Source organism: Dipodomys ordii, unplaced genomic scaffold (genome assembly GCF_000151885.1).
Source record: "Dipodomys ordii isolate 6190 unplaced genomic scaffold, Dord_2.0 Scaffold133, whole genome shotgun sequence".
In the NCBI taxonomy this organism is placed as follows: domain Eukaryota; kingdom Metazoa; phylum Chordata; class Mammalia; order Rodentia; family Heteromyidae; genus Dipodomys; species Dipodomys ordii.
This window is the reverse complement of record NW_012267349.1, coordinates 1,434,940-1,462,390: the sequence shown is the minus strand read 5'-3', so window position 1 is coordinate 1,462,390 and position 27,451 is coordinate 1,434,940. Positions and strand designations below refer to the sequence as shown.

The window sequence follows — 27,451 nt, the reverse complement described above, 5'->3', positions numbered from 1 at the left end:
CCTTCCTTCCTTCCTTCCTTCCTTCCTTCCTTCCCTCCCTTCTTGTTTTCTTCCTTCTCTCCCTTCCCCCTCCTTGTTTTTTCTCTTAATTTCTTTCCTTCTTGCTTTCTTCCTTACTATTGACTAGATATACTCCCTTGTTCAGTTTTTTATTGTTGTTGTTATTGGATTTAATGATATTCTATTCATTATTGTTTCAAAGCAAATAACTGGTGAGTTTTTCATACATTTGTTTCCTATTTTATTTTATTTAATTATTTTATTATCTTCCTGTAGTTTAGATAAGCTCCAGATAGGAGCTTTACAAAACCTAGTGATCCTTTGGGCTTTGTTGAATAGATCAGGTCAAAACGCCGTAGAGTACTGAGTAATATGTAATGAATTTGTGAATTGGGTACTAAAAATGATGAGTGGTCATTTTCCATATTTTCATGTGTTTCCTTTTTTAAAGCGTTTATCCTAGGACTTTTCTGGCCACAGGTATAGGGATATTTTTGGGGGTGTTCGGTCATGGGGCTTGAACTTGGGGCCCGAGTGCTGTCCCTGAGCTTTTTTTGCTCAAAGTTAGTGTTCTAACTTTAAGCCACGGTGCTACTTCCAGTTTCCTGATGATTAATTGGATATAAGAATTTCACTGACTTTTGCTTGGGCTGGCTTTGACCCATGATCCTCAGATCTCAGACTCCTGAGTAGCTAGGATTATAGGCATGAGCCACCAGCACCTGGCTAAAAATCACAGATCCCAAATGTGTTTTTTGTCCTTTCCTTTTGGTACTGGGGATCAACCCAGGATACTGCACTTGCTATGCAAACACTTTGCCACTGAGCTGCATTCCAGGCATGAGGATTCTTTCCTAATCAGGTGTTTACTGTTGAACTCACTTGTATATTTTTCTCAGTAAGATATTCACCATCATTACACTTCCATGTCCTTATCTGTAATGTGAGGATATTGGTGTGAAAGGTTCCTTTCAGGCTCTACTGTAATATCCTGTGCTGTCTAAGATGGTTTGGAGTGAACCTCACAGTACCTTTTCCCTTGGGCATCTGAAGTCTCATTATCTGCTTATTAAAATGATACAAGTGGCTATCAACACTGTTCCCCAAAGGCAATTGTGTGAAACTAAAATTGGCAAGATGCTGAACTATAACATTTGTACACTAACAATAAGAACTTGCCCAAACTCCAGAAATAAGGAAACCTGTGCAGCAATCTCCCTGTGTCCATCAAAACAGAGAAGAGCTCTTAACATCCTACTCAAATTGCCACAGAAGAGAAAACTGGTTTGACTCTGTTTTAGAAAGAATAACTGAGAGGAAAAGCACATTTGTAGAGCACCTTCTTGGCCAAAGTTTGTAGAAGGAAAACTCTTTGCAGCCTTGGATCAGCAATATTAAAACTCTGAATTGCAAATGAATAGAAGATTATGGATTGAGAAGAGAGCATCAAAGAGAAGGATGCATTTGCAAAAAGCCCAAAGGGAAATCAGTGTAAGATTAGAACTGAGTTGGAGGGATTTGAGCATCAAAAAGGATTTGATTAGTATTAGGAATGCTTCCCCTATGTGCTTTTTTTCTCTCTCTTGTGATTCTTTGTAGGTGAATATCTCGTTTGCTAAGATGTTTTCTGCTATGTACATATGAAAATGATTATCCAGAATGAACACATCTTGTTATAGTTTGTGTCCCAAAAGCTCAAACTAAAAGTTTGGCCATTAATGGATCAGTGTGCATAAGTAGGACTTTAGAGAAGTCATTAGATCATGGAGGGACTCTATTTGCTGAACATACTAACCAAGTAGGGGTTCATCACACAATGTGAGTCAGTAGTAAGCTGTTGTTAGAGAGAGAATTATCTTCTTTTGCTTCCTCGCTGCTGAGAGAAGAGCAGTCTCCTGTGACAAGGCTCCCACCATGATGATGTTTGGGCCCACCATAATAAACTCCAACCTGTGAACTGAGGCTTCTGAAACCACAAGCTAAAAGAACCTTTTCCTCTAAGTTGATTTTGCCACATTTACAGAAAGCAAAGACTTCAGGAGAACTCATCTGTACCATTCACTCTACTAGATGCTTTACAGACATCACTTATATAATTTCTAAAGCAACCCTAGAAGCACAAAAAATTGAGGCACAGAAAACGTGTGAATCTGCAGAGGCAGGTGAGGGTGGGAGCAACAAGATCTCGCTTCCCTTCTTTTTCCTGTCTACTCTCTAGCCTCTCTCTCTCTCTCTTCTTTCTCTCTCTCTCCCTTTCTCTCTCTCTCAATCTCTCTCTCTCTCACACGCACACACACACACACACACACACACACACACACACACACACATTCTCTCTTTCTGTACATCCTCTCATCCTAGGGCTTGAATTCAGAGCCTGGGCACTATCCCTGGGCTTTTTACTCAAAGCTAGTGCTCTACCACTTGAGCCACAGCTCCACTTTCAGCATATTTTTCGTGGTTAATTGGAGATAAAAGTCTCACAGACTTTCCTGCCTGGGCTAGTTTTGAACCACAGTCCTCAGATCTTAGCTTCCTGAGATACTAGGATTAAAGCTGTGAGTCACCAGTGCCCAGCTGATTTCTTACAGGTGTTTGTGATGGGTTTACTCTTTTGTTCCAAGGCATTCTAACCCCAGAGCTCAGGCTAGCCTCTTCCTGAACAGAGCTGATTGTAATGAGATAAAATAACAAGGTCTGGATCTTCACCTTTGTGAATAGAAGTTGCTTTGGTCAATAAAACATGAATAGGAGGAAGTTGTAACTAATAAGCCAAGGCTCTCCCAAAAGAGCAATGTGTGTTTGTGAATAATGATGCACTGTAATGCAAAGAGGGTAAGTAAACCTACCCTGGGTCAATGAGTTGGTTGGTAAGCACAGGTGCCAGGATTCTGAAATTATGCAGCCTGGGCCCCAGTCTATAGTATTAACCATGGTTCTGTACTGCCACTCCAGTTATCTGATTCTGGGAATTAAAATGGATTTTTAAGAATTTTCCAGGGCTAGGAAGGTGGCTCAGTGGTAGAGTGCTTGCCTTGCATGCATGAGCCTGTGGGTTCGATTCCTCAGCACCACCTCAACAGAAAGAAAAAGCCAGAAGTGGCACTGTGGCTCAAGTGGTAGAGCACTAGCCTTGAGCTGCAGGTTCAGGGACAGAGCCTAGGCCTAGAGTTCAAGCCCCATGACAGACAAAAAACAAAAAAGAATTTCCCATGAAATTCACACGAAAGTTTTAGTGCCCATATTACTTATTGAACAGCCACATACAGTATAAAAATCATAGATCTGATAGAAACTATGACAGTACTATAGCTTTAAGATTAAGAATGATGATTTAGCACCAAGGCTGCCTGTGGCCAAATTCTGACAGTTACCAGTCTGAGTATAGTACCTTCACAGAGATATTTAAATCTCAGGACTTCATTTTCATTATCAGTCAAATGGGGATAATAGTAGTGATTACTTCAAGGTTGGAATTATGTGAGTGAATAACTATCTGTTAATTACTTGGGATATAATTGCTGTGAGTATTAATGGTTATTATTGCTATTATTCTTATCCTTCTCTATCCTAAGTGTCACCAAAATGAGTTCATTACTTCAGCCAATATCTGCCTTTAGGAGGAAGGGTGGCTCTGATCCTACAGATAGTGGCTTTTTGTAGACTCTGAATCATTCAGTGCTTCCCTCTTTCTTCTTAAAATACAAAGGATGCTTTCATTTCTTTGTTTACTTCTCTCTCTCTTTCTCTCTGGCAGCAAAACATTTTATAATTATAATTGCTTTAATTTATTTATGTATAAACAGAGCATTTCTAATAACCTGTCTTGACAGAAGTTTTCTTGGTGGTGTGCTATTATTATTTTCTGTAAACACATAGCTAGTGTTTGCATACCTATTACTCCTCTGGTGTTTGTATACCTGTACTCCTCTGTTTTATATTGCACACTTTTTTGCCACTCCCATTGAAAGTATCCTAGATGGTTATGTATTGGAGAATTTTTCCTTGCCCACCAGTTTTGCCTTCTGTCACATATACAAGTTGAACATCCTTAATCCAGAATCTGAAATGTAAAGCATTTCAAAATTTTGAACATATCAGAGCTTAGATTTTTAGATTAGGGAATGTTCAACCAGTAAAGTTTGTGCAAGTATTCCAAAATCGGGGTGGGAAGGAAATCCAAGATTTGAAACACCATTGGTCCCAACACTTCAGATTTGGGTGACTTTGGTTTTATTCAATTATTTCACTAATTGGTATCTGTTTTCTCATCTCTTTGATATAAGGTTCTCATTTTTGTTATTATTTTCTTCCATTGATTTTTTTTGCTTGTTTCTCAGCTATCAAACTCAAATATAAATTGAATATTTATCTACCTTTGGTCATGATTAGATTATTTACAAAGAATACAGGGAAGTATGACTTTCTGTTTTACTCCCTAGATTTGTGTGTGTGTATGTGTGAGTGTGTGTGTGTGCACATGTGCACATGTATGTTTGCATGCCAGTCCTGTGGTTTGAACTCAGGGTCTGGGTACCATCCCTGAGAATTTTTTTTTTTGCTCAAGGCTATTGCTCCACTTCTAGTCACAGGTCCACTTCTAGCTTGTTTTAGTAATTAATTGGAGATAAGAATCTCAAGGATTGTCCTGCCCTGGCTGGCTTTAAACCATGTTACTCTTCTCTGCCCCCTAAGTAGCAAGAATTACAGGCTTAAACCACCAGCTCCCAGCATTCCAGACATTTTAAAATTAGAATCCTTTCAACAAAATTGGAATTTCATTCATTTCTTTAGAGTTTTGAACAGAAGGCCTTGCACTTGCTAGTAAGTACTCTACCTCTTGAGCTACAATCTCAAGCCCTTTTTGCTTTAGTTTATTTTTCAGGTAGTCTTATGCTTTGTTGGCCTGGGCCTGGCTGAGGACCATAATGCCTCCTACCTTTGTATCCCAGCTAGCTAGGATTACAGTCCCATAACATGATATTAGGCCTAACTTGCCATTCTTTTAAAAGTTTCCATTTCTATTTAAATCTTAATGTTATTTAAAGGAATCTTGCTGTAATGATGGTAGGAGCAGGAATAAAAGAGAAAGCAACTTCCTGTGCAAGGGTCCCAAATGGCTAATCACCACCATGAGTACTGTATGTGCTCTGTGAACCTGTGCACAGTGTTTCACAGTTGAGGACATTTCTAGAAGTGTGTGAAGTATAAATAAACTGGTGACAGTGGAAACAATGACTTCATGAAGCAATACATAGACGAAATGCTAGCTGAATAATCTAGAAGGACGAATGAGAACTGTGGCAGATATAATAAGTTTCTAAGTTGCAGTGGTCTGAAGAAAGCATTGCTTTCATTGTAGCTACATTGCTACATATATGTTTTAGTAGGAAACCTCCAATAGAGTTAGTTCAATTGAAATGATTGCGAGACTTACTGAGTTAAAAGAAAGCATTGGATTTGGATGTGGTGGTGTTCACTTGTAATCGCAGCTATGCAGGAGCTGAGGTAAAGAATCATAGTTGAAAGCCAACACAGGCAAAAAAGTTAGTAGGACCCTATCTCAACACACAAGATGGCTGCCCAATGTAGCTCAGTGGCTCATGTCTATCATTGTTCCCATTCAAGAGGCTAAAATGCAGATGATTGTGATCCAAAGCCAGCTCAGGCATAAAAGGCTGTGAGACTTCATCTCCAAAATACCCATTAAAAAGCCAGGCTGGACACTGTGTCTCAAGTGGTAGAGTGCCTGCTGAGCAAGCCAAGCCTAGTTTGAGTTTACAAGCTGGGAGTAGTAATACATATCTGTAATCCCAGCTACCAAGCTACTTAGGAGCCACAGGTAGGAGGATCCCCATATGAGGCTAGCCCAGGAAAAAATGTGAGACCCTATCTGAAAAATCAACTATAGAATTCCCACCTCCACCAAATAACCCTATATCGTAAGTGGTGAAGATCTTGTGTAGAAAGTATAAGGCTCTAAGTTCAAAACCTAATACCACTAAAACAATTATTTGGTTCAAGGAAGGATTAATGAATAAATATGTAAAAAGAATTTTCAAATTAAGGATAATACAAAAGTCTTAGTTTTGGATCCCTGTAGAAGTCTCTCACAATGATCTCTTTCCTTAAAATACTCTCCAAAGCCATCAAGGACAGGGGTATGTCTTAAATCTGTGCCATTTCACCTGTCTTTCAGCCAAAGCTGCTCAAATCAATGTGTGTGCCTCACTCACACTTTGTCCTTCATGACCTTCCTCTAGGGTTATAAAATATGGAACTAATGGAAAGAGAAAACCAGTAGTCTTCCTTGCTCATCTAAGGAACTGGGGTAGCATTCAGAGGAGGCACAGCCATTGTAGCTGCAGAAAGCCATGGGGGCCAACTGGCTCCTGCCTGTCTTAAGCCTTGGGGGACACAGTTCTTTCTGAAATATTCAAACCCAGTCAATAATATGCTTCATAGTTCTTTCTAATCACAGTGAATTTCCAGTATTTGTGGTCCAGAATAAATTTTAAAATAAACACACAACTTACATGATTTCTATAAAAAAACAGAAGAGAAGAATATACCCTTTATACATAGTTTAAAGGTGAGAGTAATTAATTTTGAATGGAAAGATAGATTTGGTTGTAATAGGATAAAGCGTCATCAAAAAATGAATTGATAGAGTTATTGTCATTGAACACTTCAGACAAAGCTATTGACTCTTAAGTTTATAAACATCATTGCTAGTGAGGTTTCCATTTGGGAGACAACTTAGTTAATAAAGGCATCATCTTGTTTCAGGCAAGTTTCATGACTAAAGGTTATCTCAATACTTACAAGGAACTAACCTATCCCCTTACAATGGGGCAGCTAGAGAGTTGTAGTTGCAAACCATCCCCACTAAGGAAGACCAAGTCAATGCTTTCCTAATAGAGGACAGAGGTAGCACCTTATTTTAGAGTGGACATCACAATATACATAGTAAAAGACCTATAATAAAAGTATTAAGAATATATCTGTTGCTAAGATTATGTGTATGAAGGTTTAGCTGTGGTGTGTACAGTATTCGAATCATTTGTTTAGTTGCCTAAAACTTTCTTAAGAAATATGAATACTACATTCCTTAGATTAAAAAGTCTTTTTAAATTCAAATTTTATTGCAAAGGTCATGTACAGAGAGGTTACAGTTAGAAAAATAAGGTAATGAATGCATTTCTTTTTAAAGTGTTATCCTCTCCTTCATTTTCTCCCAATTTCAATGTTGACAGCTCATCACTTCAAATAAAGATGATTGCCATTTGTCTATAAGTTTTTCCTGATTCCTCTTTAGAAGGAATATTCTTTTTGTTGAAAATATATTGAATTTTGCTTGGGACTCTGGTTACATTGTGCCAAGTTGAGCATATGTGTACAAGCTGACTATCTCTAGCCAAAATGCTTGGAACAAGAAGTATCTCAGAGTTTGTAGGATTTGTACATACTTTACTGTGAGCATCACTAATCTGAAATTTGAAATGTATTATGGAGCTCAAAATGTTTTATTTTAGATTTTTGGATTAGGAGAGCCAAACCTGGATAGAAGAAAGATGGATTATGTACAAACGTAGAGAGACAATGGACCTATCTGCTGAAATGTATCTTGAGTGTATCAGTTTGTTAAGGCTATTAGAATACCAAAACCAGGGTGACTTAAAAAAAAGAATAGAATTTATTTCTTACAGTTCTGGAGGCCAGAAGGCCAGGATCAAAACATCAACAGGATTAGACCCATGTGGGTCTCTGAGAGCCAGTATTGTGCCTCCTGCCTCCTTCCTGGTGGTTTGAGGTGATCTCTATTGCTCACTGGCTTGGAGAAGTATGTCTTCATCTTTATACACTGTGTTTTTATCAGTGTGTACACCTGTGCATCTTCACAATGTGCCTCTTTTTTTTTTTATAAGAACTATAGTCACAGTGGATTAGGATCCACTCCAGTGTCTTCCTTTTAACCTGGCCTTCATTGCTACATCAGGTCCACTCTGAGGTCCTAAGGGTTAGGCTTTCAACAATTGAATGGGGTGGGATGCAATGTGGTCTATAACACTTGTCTTTTTATGTATTTTTTTCTGTGACTTAGTGCCCTGGGCTACAGGACTAAGCTCTGTGTATCATTGTATAGTCTACAGAGCCTAGCAAAGTGCCTTCAGCCCAGCAGGAAGCATAGCATTTGTAGATTGTATTGATGGTATTTCCACCTTATCTTAAAAGTTACTGTTTGAGCAGAATTCACCCTTGCCTATGTGACTCTGAACAAAGGGAGACGGCTTTAGGGCAAGAGTTTTGTGTTACTGTCTGTGAGGAGTTGCTACTAGCACATCTCTCAACATTGTCCTCTTGAAATTCACAACCTTCTTTCTCCACAGCCTAGACAGATGGCTTGAGTCTCTCCATAGACACTATCTTGGGGCCTTCCTCAAAATAAAGACAGAATGTGATTTCAAGGCCATTGATAATTGAAAACCATGGAAAACTAAATTAGTTGCCCCATAAGGCCTATTTTTATGTGAGAAAATGGTTAGCATGTGTTACCTCCTTAAGAGTGCCCCTCTCTGTTAACCTCCTTACACTCCAGCCATCTCCATACATTATTGTTAAAGCTCTGTTATTTACACAGTTTTCCTTAATTGACAGCTAGATTTCTTAATATTTCAATAATAGAAGAAGAAAATCGGAAGGATGCATGAAAACTGAGGAAATCTTAATTTTCTTAAAAATCGTGGAAACATCTAAACTGCTTTTCAGAGACTTTACAGAAATTTATCATATGATTGAAAAATAAGTGGTTCTTGAGTGCTTTTATTAGTATATATTTTTTATTGTAAAGATACTGTACAGAGGGGTTACAGTTACATAACTAAAGTAATGAGTACATTTCCTATCAAGCATTGTTACCTCCTCCATTGTTTTTCCCATACCATCCCTTCCCTCCTAACCTCCCCAACTACTCCCTGCCGCCCCCCCCACCCCAAGTTGTAAAGTTCATTTTCAACATAGTGTCTTGTACATCTCATTGTTACAATGGGTCAACCTGTATCCTTATTTCAGCATTTTGTTATTTCCCTTTCTCTCCCCAAATTAGAAAAATTTATAAACAAGATACAGAGCACTGGAAACAAATATAGTGAAAACATGGGTTGTACCATGGGGGAAGAACATACAAAAGAAACAAAAAAATCACATAGTGCATTATAAATACATTAAAAACAACACCAAGATAAAACCTCTTGTGTCCCTAACTTGGGGTTCATTTTGCTTAGCATCATCTTATATGATCATTTGTACATAGCTTTTGACCTTTCCTGCTTACCCTAGACATATACTATTTCTATATTAAGTAAAGTAAGCCAAGCCCAAAGAAACATAGGTCCCATGGTTTCCTTTTTTTTCTTTTTTTGGTCATGAGGCTTGAACTCTGGGCCTTGATGCTGTCCCTGAGTGCTTCAGTTCAAGGCTAGTGCTCTACCATTTGAACCACAGCACCACTTCCAGTCTTCTCATGGTTTATTGGAGATAAGAGTCTCATGGACTTTCCTGCCCAGGCTGACTTTGAACTGCAATCCTCAGATCTCAGCCTACTGAGTAGTGAGGATTACAGGTGTGCCTGCCTTGAATGCTTCTTAAAAAATATAAATCTCAAGAAAACCTTTCTTAAAAATATTTATGTGCTTAATCCATATGTTGAGACTCTTACTTTGTAGCCCAGGCTGGCCCTGAATTCACCTCCCTCCTGCTTTCATTCACCTGTCCAGTGCAGGATTTTCAGCAAGCACAAGTCATTCATGTTGGGATTCTGTTAATTGACAACTTCAGTCACTGATTCACAAATTTGTGCAAACTTAAACAATTTGAGGACATACTCCCAGTTTTCTGACTCTTAAGCATCATGAATGGTAATAATTCCAGTGAATCACATTATGAAAGAGTGATTTTTGACCTTTTAAAGTTTGGGGTATACTAAGGAATAGAAAACATGCATAAAGAAGTTTCTCTCATCTACATTGTGGGCTCTAAAAGTTTCTCTAAAATCTGTTCTTACAATGATGATCTGAGGGGATGAGTAATTAGATGATATGCTTTGGGAAGGCTAATTAATTTAGCCATGACTCGGGGACTGCTGCCACCGGTCTCCCCATCTGCCCACGCGACAGGTGCACCTGGCACTTGGCATTGTCCTGGCTCTGGCGGCGGGTGACTCCCCAGGATGTCTCTGTGTTGGAGAGAATAGTCTTGGCCTCCTCCTGGGAGCAAACCTGCTCTCCCCACACACATACTAGATCGCCATGGGCTCCTATTCTTGGGGATTGCTAGAAATGGAGAAGGCTGATGATTAATTGAACCATTTCCCCCCAAGTTTTGTGTACAGCTCTCAGCCCAAGGCATAAAAGAAAGTCATCATCTAATTTCCTTCTAACATTTGGTGGTATCTTCATGGAGGGAAGATGTGAGGGGATGTTTGTTGAATCTAGCCCTCTACCTTTGAGAATGTGATTCATGCTTTTCTTCTACTGGGCATAGAACTAGTGTTTTATCGGTGTTATTCTTACTGGCTCACATTAAATGGGTCAGGAATGTGCTGCATCTTTGGGCATCCCAGCCATTTTTGGCATTATTGGTGAACATCTCCCTAGCAAGGAGGGAGGTAACAGGTGATAGTGGATATGAAGGTTCAAGTTTTAATAAATAGAATTTTAACTAACTGTATATTCATTGCTGTTTAATGGATTTGTCAAAATTAATGGAATATTTAAACTTTTGAGCAATAGGGAACACAGAGGCATTGTCTTCACAATTAACCTATATGAGCATCCAAAGTTGCCCCATTCAGTAGGTGTTGCTGTACATTAGCACTGTCCAAACTGTGGATCAGAGACCACTAGAACCCTTTCTGGAGGACTATTGGGTCAAAGTATTTTGTAAGAATACTATGGTGTTACTTCCTTTTCCATTCTCACTGTAGTTGTTCACTATATGTAATGGTTTACAGGTTGTTCCCTCAGTGGCTGATAAAGGATATTGCATGGAGAAGCAAATACAAGAATCCAGATGTCTTGTTTTTATGAGCCAGATATTAAAGATAACAGCTAAAAGATACAGTGCCATGTTTTAAATTTTGAAATCCATATTATAATTAAATAAACATATACTTAATATAATTAATATAAATACCAACATGCAAAATACTTACTTTTGCTATTTGAAGTGAATTCATGTGTGTTTTGAATCCTAAGTTTATTTTTTTGAATATGGTAAATCTTGGCAGCTATAACCCACAATAACAAAGGCTTCTTAGGATCCTTAATGATATTTTGAAGAAGGAAAGGGATTCTTGATTCACAAAATTTAGGAATCAACTGCTGTGTAACAAGGAGACGATAATAAGTATCTCAAGAGAGTGTCTGAAGTTTAAATATTTCCTACAGTGTAATTAGGATACTAAACTGACATAGTAATGTCTCATTAAACATTATTCATTATGATTTAACTTCACAATTGGAAACACTACTACAGTGACTCCCCAAAAAGTGATGAGAACAAAATCCTGACAGCACAACAGCAAATTCTGGTGCTGAACTCAGATTTAGCAAGCCCAGCATAAACTCACATTGTTTGTTGGATTAATTCGAATTTTCAATTTCGTTGAGTCATAAAGTTTTAGTTACGTAGACTATTTTAAGTAAACTAGAGTTAGGTGTTTATGTTATATATCATACACATTACTAAGTTTTAAATAGTTTTGAATACAGGAACTTAAACTAATACCCAAAACTCACATTAATTTACTCTTTTTGGGGGAGTAGGAGTATAGAGAGGATTCTGTGTGTGTGTGTGTGTGTGCGTGTGTGTGTGTGTGTGCGCATGCACGCACATGTGCACGCTCATGTGTGCTTGCCAGGTAGGGAACTGGGTACATGATGGTTTCCACTTTTCCCATTCATGATAGGTAGGAGTCCTGGTCTTTATTTAGAGGGGCCAGAGAAGATGATTTGTCTCCAGAAACTCTTGCCTATAACTGTCATGCAACAGAGCACTCTACACCTCCCCAGACTGTGGCAGCCATGCATTACAAACTGACTATATTTCTACATGTACATTACTTTTCATTGGGGAATGCTTTCTAACCATGCAAGTCTTCTGGTTTTTTTTGGATTATACCAATGCCATTGTGGACATCATTGAGGTCACTCTTTCATGAGCTTGTCTCAAGGCTGTGTTAGTGGTATTTTGAAGACCCATGGCTCACATAAAAGGAAAAAAATATATTTGTTATCATATTTAGTTAAGATAGTCTGTGGCTATAGTGAAGGACTTTAGAGACCTTAGACTAATTCTCTGTTTGGGTATAAAAACTGAATGAGTGAAGTGAAAAATCCTCTTTACATTTAATTGAAAGAGAAGTGAATACTCTAGTCTATTGTTTGTATATATTTCATGTTCTTTTATTTCGATTCTGTAAATAAGGAACCATAGGTTTTTGATAAGAAATCCCTGGGCATTTGTTTTATAATCATAAACTCAATACCCTCTTCCTAATGAGCTGCTGGCTTTGCCTCAAACACAGAACAAAACATCACACGGCTGTATTGCAAAAGCAATTGTCTGTTTTCAGTAGATGAACTAAACCCTTCAAATGGGAGCAAAGTTATACTTGGTGTGAGTGTATTTAATTTGCTTTGGGTAGCCCTCAAGTCTAGGATTTTTTTTAAGAAGCTTCGATTTGCATGAAAAAGATGCTAGACCCAATTAGTTTCACATATGTACTGGGGCCATAGAGGTTTGGAGACATGGTTTGCCAGAAACCACTAAACCAAAGCACAAACTGGATTACTGCTAACAAAGATTGGGACATTTGTTTGTGATACCTTGATTTGGCAGATAATTTGATCCCAGAAATGTTACTGTCTAAAAATCCTGAGATTTTTGTCTTAGATAACTTTGACCTATTCAACTACTTCCTTAGTTTTGTAACTTTTCCCTTTTCTGAAAAATGCCAACCTTTTTTGTACAAAAATAAAATACAATTTCTGCTTTGAAAACACTGATGTAAAACACATATGGAATACCAAGTACTTGGAATATGTAGAATATAAATATGATTGAACTTAAAGAAAGAATTCTGCTTTTTTTTAAATTTCACTGTGACATTTTTTCTTTAAGGAAGTATGGCTCAAACCTCATTGATTAATTATCCAGGGTTGGAGTGTACCTTCTGATTTTGCCTTCATTTCTCATGAGTCTCCACTCATGACAGTATATGTTATGTTTCCTACATAAAGACTTAAAAACAATCACTACACATAGTTCCAAAGGGCTATTTGTATTTATGGTTCTTGCAAATCCGACTCTTTCACCACCCAACCTCTTGAGTCCCTTTTGTAAATGACGAGGCTCAGGAGCAGTGCCAGGGTGAGGAATTTTCTTTCCTGTGACCCAGAATTCCCTGTATTATCTGTCATATTATCACACGGCTGTTGGCAACTTGGCATATGTCTGTTCTTTGTTCTGGTCAAAATTAAAATTGATATTTACCATTTCTACCTATTTTATGTCATTTCATCAATGCGACAGTTAAATATGTAAGCCCTTAGAGATGGCTCTTTCATGTTGGTTCATTCAATCTTTATTGAATGCCTAGGAGCATTAATTCATGGGCAGCCCACAAATTTTCTTTCATCCTTTGTTAATATATTCCTTTTAAAATAGTATGTGAAAGCTAAAACCATTAAAATTTTTCTTTAAATTGGATTTAATAAAATTTGACAAGTGCCTATACCATGTGAGAAATCCTTAATAGTTGTTATGAAGACAACATTGTTTAAGCATAAAATTGATGTTTCTAACCTTTATTCTGCATTGACTCTTATTTTGTAGGATGATAGTCATGATAGATTCTTGTTCTCTTCCTAAAAGTGTCTCTTTTATGTCAATCCCCTTGTGAAAAATGTATATGCTCTGAACATAGATATTTAATCTTACTCTCATGATTCAGCAGTTAAGACTGATGAGTCAAAACAATTGTCCAGAACATTCTTTCATTCTTCTTCTATATCCGTCTTATAGTTGATATTCTCAATGTGTGGTCTAGGCCCACTGGAAGTCCCCAAGACTTCTTCAGTGGATTTACAAGATCAAAACTCTGCTCCTAAGAATAGTAATAGGACTTTTCCCTTTTTCATTCACTATTTTTTTTCGTGAGAGGAGTTTACTATGTGTGCTATCACAACAGATTGGTACAGAAACAGATGTAAACATCCTTCTGCTGTCTATTAGCAAGACATTAAAGATACTTCCAAAATTATAAAGCAGTCACTCTTGTAAAAATTATGTTTGTTTTGAAAAAGGGGTTTCTTTCCTTTCCTTCCTTCGTTCCTTCGTTCCTTCCTTCCCTTTCCTTTCCCAAGCAGAAGGTGTCCAGTTGAAATGATTGTGTATGTGCAGTCATGTGTTAGGTACCATGTAAAGGCAAGGCATTAGTATACTAGGCAAGCTGGCATTGGAGTCTGTGATTGATGTGACATCAGCAAACCATAGACATTTGTCTTGTGCCTACCAATGTGCTTTAGTAGGTGTTATAGAAATTAATGACATATGATTACTGCATTCAGATAGCCAGCTATTAAAATAAGATATAAAATCAATTCTGATCTTGCCTACCTGCAATACCAGAACTCTGGAAGTGGAAGCAGGAAGGTCTCAAGTTTGAGGCCAGCTTGAGGTATAAGGGTGAGTTTGAAGTAAGAATGAACTGTCTAGTGAAACTCTATCTCAGACCAAAACAAAATAAAACAATAAGAAAAAGCAAAAGATACTAATTATAATACTAACCACCAAGGAAATGTATCAATGGCTGCCATTAATTTGATCAAGGAGAAATGTAGTTTTGTTTCCCTTCCCCCAGGTGGAAAAGATATGCTGAATGAACAATTGAGTAAAATAGAAGAAAGTGTATAGAAATTAAATGTGTACATAGGTCAGCCAAGCATAGCCAAGCACAGCAGGAAGTTAAACATCTGTCTAGTCAGTACCTTAGTCACAGTGGAAACTGAATTTCTGTCTAATTTATCAAGGCTAGTATGAGGAAGTGTCTTCATTCAGTTCATGGACTCACGTTAGCCTTGGATCATGGAGATGTGGATTTACTTTGCCCACTTCTGATTTAACTTTTAAGTGCACACTTCTGATTTAACTTGTAAGTGCACTTAAGATTTCTTAACCTGCCTGTGTATATTGTACTCATTTAAAAAGTTAAAAGGTAGTTAAGCTTAAACTCTCTGTAAAATGTTGAACTATTGAAAACCTTTATCCAGATTCCTAGATGCTTCTAGTTCCTACTTTTTCCTTGATACACAAAAAATTTTCAATGGGTTCTTCTCAGGACCATGATAAGGAGTCACTCCATGATGAATCTCTAGTTTTTGGACAGTTTGACATGTTGATATATTTAATAAAAATAAAAGCAAGTGAGTTAGCCATGTGTTCATATTATTTCAAATTATATTTTTGAGAGCTTTTTATTTGGTCTCTTTTTTTTGAAGGTATGTTCTCAAAAAAAAAAAAGAAAAGAAAAAGAAAAAGTACAAGCTGGCTTCATTCTCATACTCTTCCTCCCTCAGCTTTCTGAGCATTGAATTAAAGGCCTCTGCCCTCATGTCCCACTTAAAAATTCAGGGGGACAAAGTAATTGTTTCTTCATTGCAATTGACAAAGTTAATTATAAGTAATTCATCAAAGTAACTTATGTGCCGAGTTAGGAAATCAGATTGAGTGATAAGATTTATAAGGTGTGCATCTGCTCTCTAGGTCTTAAGGCCTGGATGCAATCATTCTCCATTCATGTTGTTTTCCATCCTTATATTCTTGTACTCTTTTTTTCTAAGTTGATCAGCTTTGGACATCCTATGTGGTGTTCCAATTGTGTAGTTTATGATATAGTGTTACTTTGCCACCTATCTCTTCGTGCATCCTCTTCTTTTCATATTTTTCCCCTAGTGCTGGGAATGAACCCAGGTCCCTATGTGTGCTAGGCAAGCATTCTACCACTTGAGTGTGCCCCCAGCACTTCTCTTCATTTTTTTCATTAAATTGAAAATTAATTTAATTAAAATGAAAGAAATACTATTCATCACCGAGTTTAAAGTCTAGCGTTACTATTTAGGACAACTTCACATTTCTTGGAGATAAGAGGCATTTGAAAGACCCAGACAATTAGGACAAAGAAATACGATCACTCGTGTGCCAGGAGCATCCTGTTGTATGTTTGCATACAGCTGACCAGAAGGAGTATATGACAGAATGATACATGAGACATGAATTATCATATAGTTTAAAGTCTTGAAATCTCAAGAATTTTCAGGGAAATCCTTGCAAACACTACCTATTGGAGCATTTCAGGAAAAAATATTCCTTGTCTTTATGTCATCTATTTCTTAATTTTTTAAAAAATTAAAATCCATAACTTTAAATATATCCTTAATATTTGGGTGATATTTTGTATATTGCAAGTGAAATCAGGGTTATAAGAATATAAAATAAACCCTATTGGTGAGTAGAGAATACTACAATCTCACTTTTAAGTCTATATTTTTCATAATTCCAAGATCTTGAAAACTGATATGCAGAATTTTTATTTACTCTTAGAAGTAGGGAAACCTGAAAAAAACAGAACTTAATCTTAAAACGATTATAGTACATGCCAATACACAGCTGAGACTTTTTACTTTGTCTGTTTGGGTCCTTATCTACAAAATTGGGTAAATAGATCAATTATGAGGCCCATGAGAACAGGTGAAATGCCCAGTACAGCAAAGTTCATATAGCAAACCTGTGATTTTCTAAGATATGTATTCAAATAAATGTGTTTCTAACACATTTATAAGATTATTTCTTTGTTGCTTTGTATGTCCCTCCCCCACAGTATAACCCCTGCTTTCACTGTATTTGATGTCGGTTTAATTTGCAGAGGGGAAGGGCAAAAACAAATTGTTTAACTAGGGATACAGGGGGACCCATTGCAACAATGAGATGTACAAGTCATTATGTTAAAAACGAACTTTACAACTTTGGTCCGGGAAGGGGGGGCGGCAGGGAGGATTGGGGAGGGCAGGGGGAGGATAGGAAGGGATGGGAAGGAGAAACAAAGGAGGACACTACAATGCTTGATAAGAAATGTACTCATTATCTTGCCCACGTAATTGTAACTCCTCTGTATAGTATTTTCACAATAAAAAAATTAAAAAAAATAAAAAAGATTATTATCAGACTGTAAAGAATGTTAAGTCATTTTTTGTTTGCTTTTTAAAATCGGTGTTAGGGTCAACGATGGTAGTACATGTCTGTAAGCCCACATTTGAAGCATTAGTCAGGAATACCAGGCACTTGAGACCAACTTGGGCTACTTGGTGAGATTCTGTTTGATAAACTCCAAATCCAAAATAACTCAAAAGAAAATCTTAAAAGCAAAAAAAAACCCCAGAAGACAAAAAACTCCACCCTTACTATTTGTACAGGTCATCAAAAACAATCCAACTATACTAAGCAAAGTTTGTACAGAAATGACGACTAAAATATTTCAACATACAAGATTAACCTTCAGGGCTGGGAAGGTGTCTCAGTGGTAGAGTGCTTGCCTTGTATGCACAAGGCCCTCGGTTCCATTCCTTAGTACCACATAAGCAGAAGAAAAAAAAAAGCTGGAAGTGGTGCTGTGGCTCAAGTGGTAGAACACGAGTCTTGAGCTGAAGAGCTGAGGGACAGTGCTCAAGCCCAGAGTTCAAGCCCCATGACCAACAAACAACAACAACAACCAAGAAAAAAAACAATAAAAAATGATGTAGGCTAATGAATTTAAAGCAAAGCCTCTAACTCAGCATTCAACCTTTGTTGGGCTTTAATCAACAGGGCAAAAAAATCTCTGTGTGACATTGGACAAAAGCAGAAATAACCAGTCATTTTAAATATTTATGGAATGTTCATGGAGGAAGTGAATGAAGAAAAGGAAGACGTTCCTCTGGAGACTGTAAAAGAATGTTTCAAGATTGTATGGTGTTGCCTGCACTCTGGGAATGGCTCACTAACCATTTGTTTCTGTTTGTCCAGGGAGAAGTTGGCTGTGGCTCGACTTCAGCGAGAAGTTGCACAAAGAACAAGGGAGGGGGCCATGGTAAGTCCTATTTGCTTGCTGCCTTCTCTGAGCCTCTTGTCATTGAAAGTCATTTGACTTCAGCATGAATATTTAAGGGGAATATTTGCTTGCAGTAAACTCCATAATATTTTTGTAAATAATGTATTTACAATCCAGTTTAGATAGCTCTGTCATTTGTGGCCAAGGGAAGATAGATTAATTGAAAATGAAAACTATTTGGGCTTTGGAAAAAAATGTTCCAATATTCAAAGGCTTATAAGACTTGTCTTCAAAAGGAATACTAGATATCCAGCCTCCCAAATATGAGTATCAAGTCCCTAACTGAGCAATCTCAGTCATTTAGATAAAGAGAGATAATGCACTTCTGTCTGTTCCTAGAAATTAAATAAGTTGAAAGGACACCAAGATGTTTGCTAATGAAATTGTCTTCTTTTTCTTCTCACCACACACTTATTGCACCATTTATATTTCTTGCCCTTTTAAGCCTGCGCCATTTACAAAACTGTTATCTCCTTGTGTTTTGAGTCATACTAAAAATCAATATGGTTGTTTTGGACCACAGCAACTTCATTTTATAGTAGTCTTTGCCAAAGTATCTCCCTATGCGGCACTGAAACATCAGATCTGACTAGTAGGTGCTGAGGGAGTGTGTGTGTGTGTGTGTGTGTGTGTGTGTGTGTGTGTGTGTATCAACTGCCTTAGCCACAACCGGGAAGAAAATATAACACCAGACTTACTGCCTTTTTTTCTTACTTATGACAAAATAGTGACACATGTGCAGTTTTACAGTAGAAGCATTCCTCCTCTTTGAAAAGAAAAGTGACACATTTTCAGCCCCTGAAGGCTGCTTCCATTTGATTTCCTAAGAGTTAAGTGACAATCCATCCTTTGGAAAGAGAGAGGAGTTTGTAAAAGTAAGCTACACACCTTCTTTTCTCAGCAGAGAAGTAAAGGGCTTAAGTCAGAGGCTGAATACAGAGTAGAGTTTGTAAGGTACATGGGCCTGTGAATTTGCTATCACACTTTAGGAAAGTCATTGTATTTATTTGTTTTCTTAGCAATAGGAATGAAAAAAAAAAGGTTGAATGTTCAAATAACTTAAAGCAACAACTCAAAAAGGTCTTTGAGCAATGGAGTGGAAAGAAGTTGGAGAAACTAAAGATATAGCCAACGGTGAACTGAACCATCCTGAGAGGGAGTTCTCACTGTATTTGGAAATGTTGATAACCTCTGTCCTTCTGGAATGTTTCTGTCTCCTGTCATGTTGAACTCCTGTTCACCACTTCATGAACTGTGCTGTAATTAACTGCCAGGAGGGAGTGACTTAACTCTAGTTGGTCTCAGTTTTCTCATCTTCCAAAGGAGGAGGCTGGAATTTATGATTCCATTAACTTAGTGGATCATGCAAACATGTAGTTTTTATGATGCAAAGCTTTTTCTGGTAATAACAAAATACTAACGCAGCTCATAAGCAAAACAAGGTGCTTTGCAAAAATTTTCACTCTGACTCTGACATTGGGCTTGAGTTTAAATGATCTTAGACAGTTGACTAATCTTTACAAAATCAAAACCTCCCCCTTTAAAACATAATAGGTATACTTGTTCAAGGTAGATAATGCCCCCAAAACACAGTCAAAAACATTAATCTAATTGCACTTACCAATATTTGACAAGAAATGTACTTCTTACTTTACATATATAACTGTAACCCCTCTGTATATCACCTTGACAATAAAATAAAATTAAAAAAATAAAAAATAAAAAGGATGATAGAAAAGTTACCAGTGATGAATGATTCTACTCTTAATGATAGTACTTAAAGCTCACACATTTCTGTTGATTGACTAGGTAGATATTTATTAAGTACATACTACTTGTGACTTACACTTTTTTTAAGCACTGGGAAAACATCAATGAACAAAACAGGAAAAATTCTGAGAGTTTGTAAGTTAGTTTGAGGAGACAGACATTCAGCATAATTAAATATTAGAAGGTAGAAAGTAAAAGACCAGATGAGGGGGCTGAAGGAGGTCTTGGGGTACATCATTTTAAAAGGATGTGTGTAATGGTAAATCACTGAAGCAGTTAGGATTTGTAAAACTAGGAGAAGGTAGAGTTTACCAAAGGGATGTTTATTCTAGCCAAGGGGCTTAGTGAAAACCACTTCCAGGCCATGATAGGGGTAAGTTTTCTTCCAGAAGAATTTAAGAGAGAGGGAAGTGTGTTTTTTTTCTGATTCATGATGTCAGTGATGGGAACCAATGAAAAACTTAGAGCATGATAATAATCTGGGCTAATTCTATTTATTTTGCTATGATTCTCCCATTCCATCATTTATTACATCTCAGTTCCTTGGAGATATCATAATTCCTACTTCCACTGATTTTCTATACACTTCTACTCCTTTCTCTATTTTATCACCCTCTTTCTTCCACAGTCAAATTCTGCTGAGATTTCTACTTTATTATGTATGTCAGCTTTACTGCTCCTAAAACACATTGATTTTTGAAATCCTGGTTGTTTCAGTATCTGACATGTCTTCTATTGCTCCTTTGAATCTGCTTCTTGCTGTTATAAGTGTTCTTTTTTCTTAAAAACTTTTTTCTTCAACTTGACAATAAAATTTAAAATGTGTTTTTCTTACAGAATTTCTGTCACATACATAGAAAGGCAGAGTACTTCATCACGATCAGTTAATTTTATGTTCTTAAAAACTACTACTGACAGGTCTCTGTGTTTATCTGTATAAAAAGAAAGAGTGTAGAAGAAATTTCTGTAAAAAACTATGTAAATAAGTTGAAGCAGACACTTATTTTTAGAACGTATTTATAAACCTATTATAAATCAGTCTTCATCAGAGTTTGCTCTGTGAAATTTGGTTTCATGTAATGAATCTCTTCACTTAAAAGTGATGCATCATTTGGAGAAAATTATTTCAAAGTCATAATTAGGGTATAATTCTAGATTTAAAAGACAATTTATAGTCGTCTACTCTCCACCTGGTTTTCTTGAACATTTTTACCACCTATGTTACGAAAGTGTTATTGTCAAAACTAGAAGACTAATGCTGATAGATCACGATAAACAAAACTCTGGATTTTATTAGTATTTTACAAGTTTTCCTAGTTGTGTTCCCATTTCTGGCCTGGAATCCAATGCAGGATACTACAGTGATTCCTCCTTAATGACTAACTAAACACATATGTGGAATTAGAAGAGGAGTCTGGAAGTAATGCAGATCTGGATCCAAATGCAGCTCCAACACAAGTTGGTTATGTAATCTTGTCTACATTACTAGTCTACCAGTTCTGTGTATTTTTTGTCCTATTAAGTCAGGTCTCTCTTTCATCATTATAGATGTTTTATATTTGTTTTCTTAGCTCTTTCAGGAAATGATATAACCATTGTTTCTTACGCATCCCATTCATTCTTATTTTACAAATTTTCTATGTTTTCCTTTGAGAAGATTGTTTGAGCTTGTGCTGGTTCTATATACTCTAGTACACATATGACGGGGCATGTGGACTTCATGGTCTATTCTGTCTTTAAGATTTCAGTGTCCTTACAATACTGGTGCTTGGGAGGAAGATAGAAGATAATGAGTTCAAGACCAGCTTAGGCTAAAATTGACATTCTCTAAAACAAGACAAAAGACTTCAGTAGCCATCTACTGTACCACCTTCAAGGTGTAAAGATACTCATGCTTGTTATCTTGTAGATCTTGTATTGCTATTGTCTTTCACATGCAAATTCTTGGTGTGAATGTTTTGTTATGGAGGTATGCATCAGAAAAATAAATTTCCTGAATTGATAATTCCAACACCATATATTGAACAATGTACCTTTTATTATCAGCCTTACCTTTCATATCAGCTTAGGTAATGACAAAACCTTTTACCCTTTGCCACTGGAAGTATTGTTTATGGAGCCAACTAGTCCCACAAAAGGAAAATGAGGGAAGTTTCCCAACTCACTTTAAAAAGTAAACCTTTCACTACAGAAATATTTCAACGACAGTATAGAGTATTTCCATATGCCACATTCCCAGTTTCCCCTACTAATACCTGATATTAGAATTCACCAGTTAATTCACCAATGAGAGCCATTATTGTTGATAAACTCCATATTCATTTAGAATTTTAAAGTTAGAATTTTAAAGTTTTTCCTAATGTCCTTTTTCTGTTCCAGAGCTCAGCCAGGATATAGGTTATATTTTTGCCATGTCTCTTTAAGCTTCTCTTGGTTTTGACAGTTCGTCAGAATTTCCTATTTTCATGACCTTGGCAGTTTTGAGAACATACTAGTTAGAGTTTGTTTACTTTTGTACTTGTTTCATTAGAATTTGTGTGAATTTATTCTAATGATTAGACTTGGGTTCAGTTCCATTAATAACAAATGAAAGGTTTCTACTGTCAACATGATTTTTTCTTTGTTAATATGGTGAGGAAATGTTTGTCAGATGGGCCCTCTGTAAAAACCCTCCTACTTTCTTTTGTATTCTCTCTCTCTCCTTTCCCCTCGCCCTCTCTTTCTTGTATTCTCTTTGGAAGCAACTCACTACAGTTAGCTTATACTTAGGAATGGGAAGTTATGTTTTACATACTTAAGGGTGTAAGAACTCCATAAATTATTTTGCATTCTTCATAGTTTATCTTTTTTGTCCTCTTGAGTTTAATTCTTGAATTGTTTATTTATGTCTTCATGAGTATATTGATACTTATTGTCTGCTTTGTGTTATAAGCCAGTAATATTTTTTTCTGAAAGCATTCCATATTTATATGCTCCCTTTTGGCTCCACAAATCCCTCTGTTATGCCCCCACCATTGTTAATTCTTTTTCTTTCTTTTTAGCATTTTCTTTCTGTAATTATAAGGTCTCTTGGCTCATCTTGTATATTTCTTTCTTTGTCTTAGGATCAGGCATTTCTTGAAGGAAATATGGCTCCTTTAAACAGATATTAAAAGGAGCAAAGTATTTGCAAGGTATTTGGACAAAAGTATTTGTATCCAAGATCTGGGTGCTGAGTACTATCTCATTTTTATAAGACTAGCTTAAACTGGTATTTATCCCTAGAATGCAATGATTGCTTAATATTGAAAAAAATCCACTAATATAAATGACAAAAGTAATAGATTCAAAAACAAAAAAATCAATAGGCACAGTGAAACATTTGATAAAATGCAGTGCTAGCTCATGGCATTTGAAATTACAAATATATACTATATAGCCAGGAATGAGAGGGGATTTCTTTAAGTTGATGAAGGATATTGAGTGAAAAACCTCAATATACTTTGTACATAGGCATCCTTTTATAATCCATAACTAGGTTCAGAAGCCTCTGCTACTACTTCTATTCATCATTGGTCTTAGCTAGCATAGTAAGATGACAAATAAGTGGCATAAAAGTTGGGGAGAAACATTTCCTTGTATTTGCAAAAGCTTGTTTACATAGAAAATTCTAAGCAAATCTTAAGGCACTTTTAGAAGAATATCAGATGTTAAAAATCAATAACTTTCCCAGATATCATTTATCCCCCCACTCCTCCCCACCCAGCCTAAACCTCATCCTGCCAGAAATTGTAAAGTTCATTTCCAATATACTGTCCTGTGGGTATCGTTGTTGCAATGGGTCCTTGTTTCAGTGTTCTGTTATTCCCCTTCCCTCCCCAGATTAGACAAATGTATACAAAAGATGCCAAAATCAAGTACAGTGACAATAGGGGATATACCATAGGGGGAAGAACATACAAAGGAAACAATAACAAAAAAAAGATATAGACACAAAAGGCCCTTCTTTATTGTTATTGTTTTAAATATACCATGACACTCTTACTTCCAATTATCCACCAGAACACTGGAAGTGGAACTGTGGCTCAAAGTGGTAGAGCACTAGCCTTGAGAACAAAAGTTCAGTGCCCAAGCCCTGAGTGCAAGCCCCAGGACTGACAAAAAAAAAAAGTAAAACAAAAAGTACTTAGGCTGGACATCAGTGGTAATTTGCCTATAATTGTCATAACATAGAAACCTGAGATCTAAGAATCAAAGATCAAAGCTACCCAGGATAGAAAATCCTCTGAGACCCTATGGAGCCCATTTTGAGGGTTTTTGTTTTGTTTTGTTTTTTGCATGTGGTTTGAGAACAGGGTCCCACTTGGATCTTTTGCATAAAGTTTTCTATTTGTCCTAGCAATGCTGTGTCCCTCATTAGATTCTGTTGACAACAAGTTGAAAGTCTGTTGCTGTGAATACAAAGGTTTGTTTCCCTGGGCTTCATTCTATGTATGGTATATGTCTCTCCTGTGCTATTAGCCCACTGTCTTGATAACTGTAATCATCAAATAAGAGAAGTAATAATGAAATTATACTGAAGTTGAAAAGTGTGTCTCTTCCACCTATTTTTTTTCCTTTTGGCTATTTTTTTTCCTTTCTGTTCTAAGCCTTTTGCATTTCCATGTGAATTTTAGCATCAATTTTACAAAACAAAACAAAACAAATGGAAGCTTTATAGAGATTGCATTCAGTTAATCTAATTAGATTTGCTGGTTCTTAGGTTTCATATGAGAAAGCCCATATTCTTTTATGCCTTAATTCTTCACACAACATAATGAAGTTGAAACTTACACAGTTTTTTATCTTACTGGGTAATATATATGCTTTATTTATGTTCTTTTTGACCTACATTTGGGTACTTTCTGGTTTCTAGTTATTATGAGTTAAGCTGAGATAAACTTTTCTGTACAAGTCATCATCATGGGTATATTTAGTTACTCTTTGATATCTAGCAGTAATGTTATTGGAACTTACAGTAAGTATATATTTAACTCAAAAAGAAACAGCAGTTATGTTCTCTAAACTTGCTCTGTTTTATGTTTCCACCAACAATGAATGGGAGATTTCTTTTGATTGACCCTTTTCCAACAGTTGAGATTGTCAGTATTTTAGCCATTGCAGTTGATAAGTAGTAGTATCTCAATGTGATTTAGTTTCCATTTCTTTGGTGATAAAGATGTCCAATACTTTTCAGGTATCATTGTATTTATTTTATAACAGTGAAACATTTCTGCCTGTCTTTTTAAAGGCGATTTCTTTTGTATTGAGTTGTATGAGTTCATTATATGTTTTCAGTATAAGTCTCCTGTAAAGATGTGTGTTGCAAACTCTTTTTCTTTGGTGTTTCTATTCATTATAAACAATGGTGACATTTATTGGCTGGGACTATTTTAGTACTTAAGTTCTATTTATTAATCTTTCACAACTATTAGTTTCTGTAATCTGTATGTTATTTTCTGTTTTCCTCTTAAAACCTTTATAGGTTGGAGTTTTATGTTCAGGTCTATGATCGATTGGGCTTAATTTTTTGCCTATGATTTTTTAGGTGTTAAATTTCACATTTGTACCTTTGTACAATGAACTTCCTTTGAATTTCTTCGATGCCTTTGTTGGAAACCATTTACTTCAGCATAAAGGAGTCTAAACAGTTTGTATAGCATTTGACATCTGTTCTTTATATCTGTTTTTTATCCTTTGTAAATACTATGCTATTTATGATGGTGACGTTGTAATAAGATTTAAAATGTCACTGCTGGTCTTTCAACTTTATTATTTTCTTAGATATTTTCACTATCCTAAGTTCCTTTCATTCCCAGGTTCACATTAAAATCCATATGTTAATGTCCTAAAAATGGTGCTTAATAATGGCATTGAATCTTCAATATGAGCAGAAGTAACATCTTACAGCAGTGAATCTTTCAATCTTTAGATTGTGCTTAATTAGATTTCCCTTCAATTGAATGTTATAGTTGTAGAGCTATTAGACATCATTTTGAACAAGTTAGTTATTAAAGTAATCACAATTTGTTCTTTGCTAGTAAAATGAAATGTGCTACAAAAAATTCACTTCTCACTTCCATAATTTCGAATGAGAAGCCTATTGTCATTTGAATTGTTTCCAACTTTGTGTCTTGAAGTAGTCAGGATTATTATTGTCATTTTGTGTTCAGTTTCCTGCAGTATGATTATGTTGTGTGTGGGTGTAGATTTCTTTGAAATTACCCTATTTGGGTTTCATTGAGCTTCTTGAATTAGGAAATTTGCCTTTCATTAAATTATTTCCATATATGTATATATTTTCAATAAATGGTTTTTCCCATTCTTCTGAGTTGCTAATGGTATAAATAGTAAAGCTTTTATTATTATCCTCAAGCACTCTGAATTTTTCCTCATTTTTTCCTCTCTTTTCTATTGATATTCTCACATTCAGTGATTCTTTATAATTTGCATTGTGCTATTGAGTCTGTCCAGTGAAGATTTTATTTTTGTTATTTTTCATTTTTATATTTCTTTTTGTTCTGTGTCTGTTTTCTTTGCTGAGATTTTCTTTCTACTCATTTCTAGAGTTTTCTCTCCTTTTTAAAAGATTCATCGTGATTTCCTTTGAAAAGTCTTGTTTCTAAATATTCTGTCATGTGTTATTCAGGGATTGGTATCTTTTTATTGCTTTTTTCTCGGGAGTTGAGAACTTCCTAGTTATTCATATGTGAGTGCTTATTTGTTTGTTTTGGCTTTATACTGGACATGTTGAAGATTACATCCTAGAATTCTTGGTATTACTTCAATCTCAAAAATATTGAGATTCTATTTGGGCTAGAAACTGACCAGCTTAGGCTTTGTGGACCATTGTTGGATGTGAGTTCACCTGCTACAGAGTTCATAACACTGTATGGATTGTGCCAGAGTGCATTTTCTAGGGTCCAGTATGTGACCTTGGCCCACATCTGCATAGATTCATTTCCACAGACTCTGTGTGCTGTTTGGACCAGATCCATTCCATATAAATAGAGAGAGAAAATAGGAGAGTCATAGGACTGGTCTTGGCTTTTATTTCTCTGTGTCATCTCTGACACATTTTAGTCTCTGGAGCCTTCCTTCCTGTTCCTCCATCTGGAATGTGTAGCTTCAGTTTTCCTTCCTTCTGCTCATCATACACATGGATACCTGTGTCTGAAGCTCAGCAGTCAGAAGAGGTAGAGTGGCATGAATAAAAGGAGTTTGCCTCTCAGCCTCATGATTTTGACTGCTTTAGAAAGAAGGTCCCCACCTTCAGTCTGCAGAGGTTTTGGTTGCCTGCCATTTGAGCAACATCCTGTCACCATCATTACCCAATTGGTGTGACTAAGGAGGGAGGCAATGTATGTCTTTCTGATCCTGTAGCGGTCCCATCCCCACTCCCTGGTCAAGAGTTAGTTAGCTGAAGAACTGGCTGTTCCCACTTGATAAGTGCTTCTG

The 27,451-nt window shown here is 36.5% G+C and overlaps 1 protein-coding gene across 3 annotated transcripts in view; it reads left to right on the top strand.

Annotated features, from left to right (window-relative positions):
- Nckap5 (NCK-associated protein 5) overlaps nucleotides 1-27,451 on the top strand; it is an 824,710-nt gene that overhangs the window by 289,205 nt on the left and 508,054 nt on the right. For all 3 annotated transcript variants that reach the window (XM_013030807.1, XM_013030809.1, XM_013030808.1), the window contains exon 3: nucleotides 18,121-18,184. In XM_013030807.1, the coding sequence (XP_012886261.1) occupies nucleotides 18,121-18,184 (64 nt within the window). The remainder of the gene's footprint in view (nucleotides 1-18,120; nucleotides 18,185-27,451) is intronic.